This window comes from Aplysia californica, unplaced genomic scaffold (assembly GCF_000002075.1).
Source record: "Aplysia californica isolate F4 #8 unplaced genomic scaffold, AplCal3.0 scaffold00948, whole genome shotgun sequence".
Lineage (NCBI taxonomy): Eukaryota > Metazoa > Mollusca > Gastropoda > Aplysiida > Aplysiidae > Aplysia > Aplysia californica.
In genome coordinates this window covers 212,742-214,685 of record NW_004798218.1, presented here as the reverse complement: position 1 = coordinate 214,685, position 1,944 = coordinate 212,742, and the positions used below count along the sequence as shown (strand labels likewise).

The window sequence follows — 1,944 nt, the reverse complement described above, 5'->3', positions numbered from 1 at the left end:
GTAGATTGACGGAAAGATAGATTGAGAGATAGATAGATTGAGAGATAGATAGATAGATTGAGAGATAGATAGATAGATTTCTGTGTGTATTTTACGTTTATTCTGTGTCTATTCAGTGCGTATTTTTTATGTATTCTGTGTGTATTTCACCTGCATTCTATGTGTGTTTCCCGTGCATTCTGTGTGTATTTCAAGTGTATTCTGTGTGTATTTCCCGTGTATTCTGTGTGTATTTCCTGCATTCTGTGTGATCTATTTGGTGTATCTGTGTGGTATTTCTGTGTATTCTGTGTGTATTTCCCGTGCATTCTGTGTGTATTTCCTGTGTATTGTGTGTGTATTTCCCGTGTATTGTGTGTGTATCACCGTGTATTCTGTGTGTATTTCCCGTGTATTGTGTGTGTATTTCCCGTGTATTGTGTGTGTATCAGCGTGTATTGTGTGTGTATTTCCAGTGTATTGTGTGTGTATTTCCCGTGTGTTGTGTGTGTATCACCGTGTATTGTGTGTGTCTGTAGGCTCTGGTGAGTCGCATGGAGCTGCTGTCCCGACTGCGCTATGTGCTGACCTCTGTCAGGCCCCAGGCGGTCACCGTGACCAACGTGCTCAACATCCTGTCCCGCGCCGCTCAGCACTCGCTCAGCACAGCCTACCAGGTAAACACTCAGCACTCGCTCAGCACAGTCTACCAGGTAAACACTCAGCACTCTCTCAGCACAGCCTACCAGGTAAACACTCAGCACTCTCTCAGCACAGCCTACCAGGTAAACACTCAGCACTCGCTCAGCACAGCCTACCAGATAAACACTCAGCTCTCGCTCAGCACAGCCTACCAGGTAAACACTGGCTCAGCACTCTTTCCTATCAAACATCTGTCGTCCTTATCTCTCCTCCTTCTTTCCTATCAAACATCTGTCATCCTTATCTCTCCTCCTTCTTTCCTATCAAACATCTGTCATCCTTATCTCTCCTCCTTCTTTCCTATCAAACATCTGTCGTCCTTATCTCTCCTCCTTCTTTCCTATCAAACATCTGTCGTCCTTATCTCTCCTCCTTCTTTCCTATCAAACATCTGTCATCCTTATCTCTCCTCCTTCTTTCCTATCAAACATCTGTCGTCCTTATCTCTCCTCCTTCTTTCCTATCAAACATCTGTCGTCCTTATCTCTCCTTCTTTCCTATCAAACATCTGTCGTCCTTATCTCTCCTCCTTCTTTCCTATCAAACATCTATCGTCCTTATCTCTCCTCCTTCTCTCCTATCAAATATCTATCGTCCCCATCTCCCCTCCTGTTCTCTTTCTTACTCCATAGTTACCCCCCAACCTCTATTGTCCCCATCTCCCCTCCTGTCCTCTCTATGTTACTCTATAGTTACCCCCCACCATAGTTACTCCCCACCATAGTTACCCCCCCACCATAGTTACCCCCCCACCATAGTTACCCCCCACCATAGTTACCCCCCCACCATAGTTACCCCCCTCCATAGTTACCCCCCACCATAGTTACCCCCAATCTTCAACTCTTGTATCACCTACTTGTGTTAGAAGTGCCGTAAAACTTGCAACAAAAACAAAAAGGAGAGAATATTTCACTTTGTGTTTGTTAGCTACTAGTCAAAGAACATTGTCCCTGTACTTATGACCAGTCAAAGAACATTGTCCCTGTACTTGTGACCAGTCGAAGAACATTGTCCCTGTACTTATGACCAGTCAAAGAACATTGTCCCTGTACTTGTGACCAGTCAAAGAACATTGTCCCTGTACTTATGACCAGTCAAAGAACATTGTCCCTGTACTTATGACCAGTCAAAGAACATTGTCCCTGTACTTATGACCAGTCAAAGAATATTGTCCCTGTACTTGTGACCAGTCAAAGAACATTGTCCCTGTACTTATGACCAGTCAAAGAACATTGTCCCTGTACTTATGACCAGTCAAAGAAC

At 44.4% G+C, this 1,944-nt stretch overlaps 1 protein-coding gene across 1 annotated transcript in view; it reads left to right on the top strand.

The window, feature by feature from the left end:
* Positions 1–518: 518 nt before the first annotated feature.
* Positions 519–1,944, top strand: part of LOC101861694 (RNA polymerase II-associated protein 1) — a gene marked incomplete at both ends in the record, with an annotated part of 14,578 nt that continues 13,152 nt past the window's right edge. The window contains 1 exon segment of the mRNA XM_013089418.1: positions 519–656. Coding sequence (XP_012944872.1) covers positions 519–656 — 138 coding nt within the window.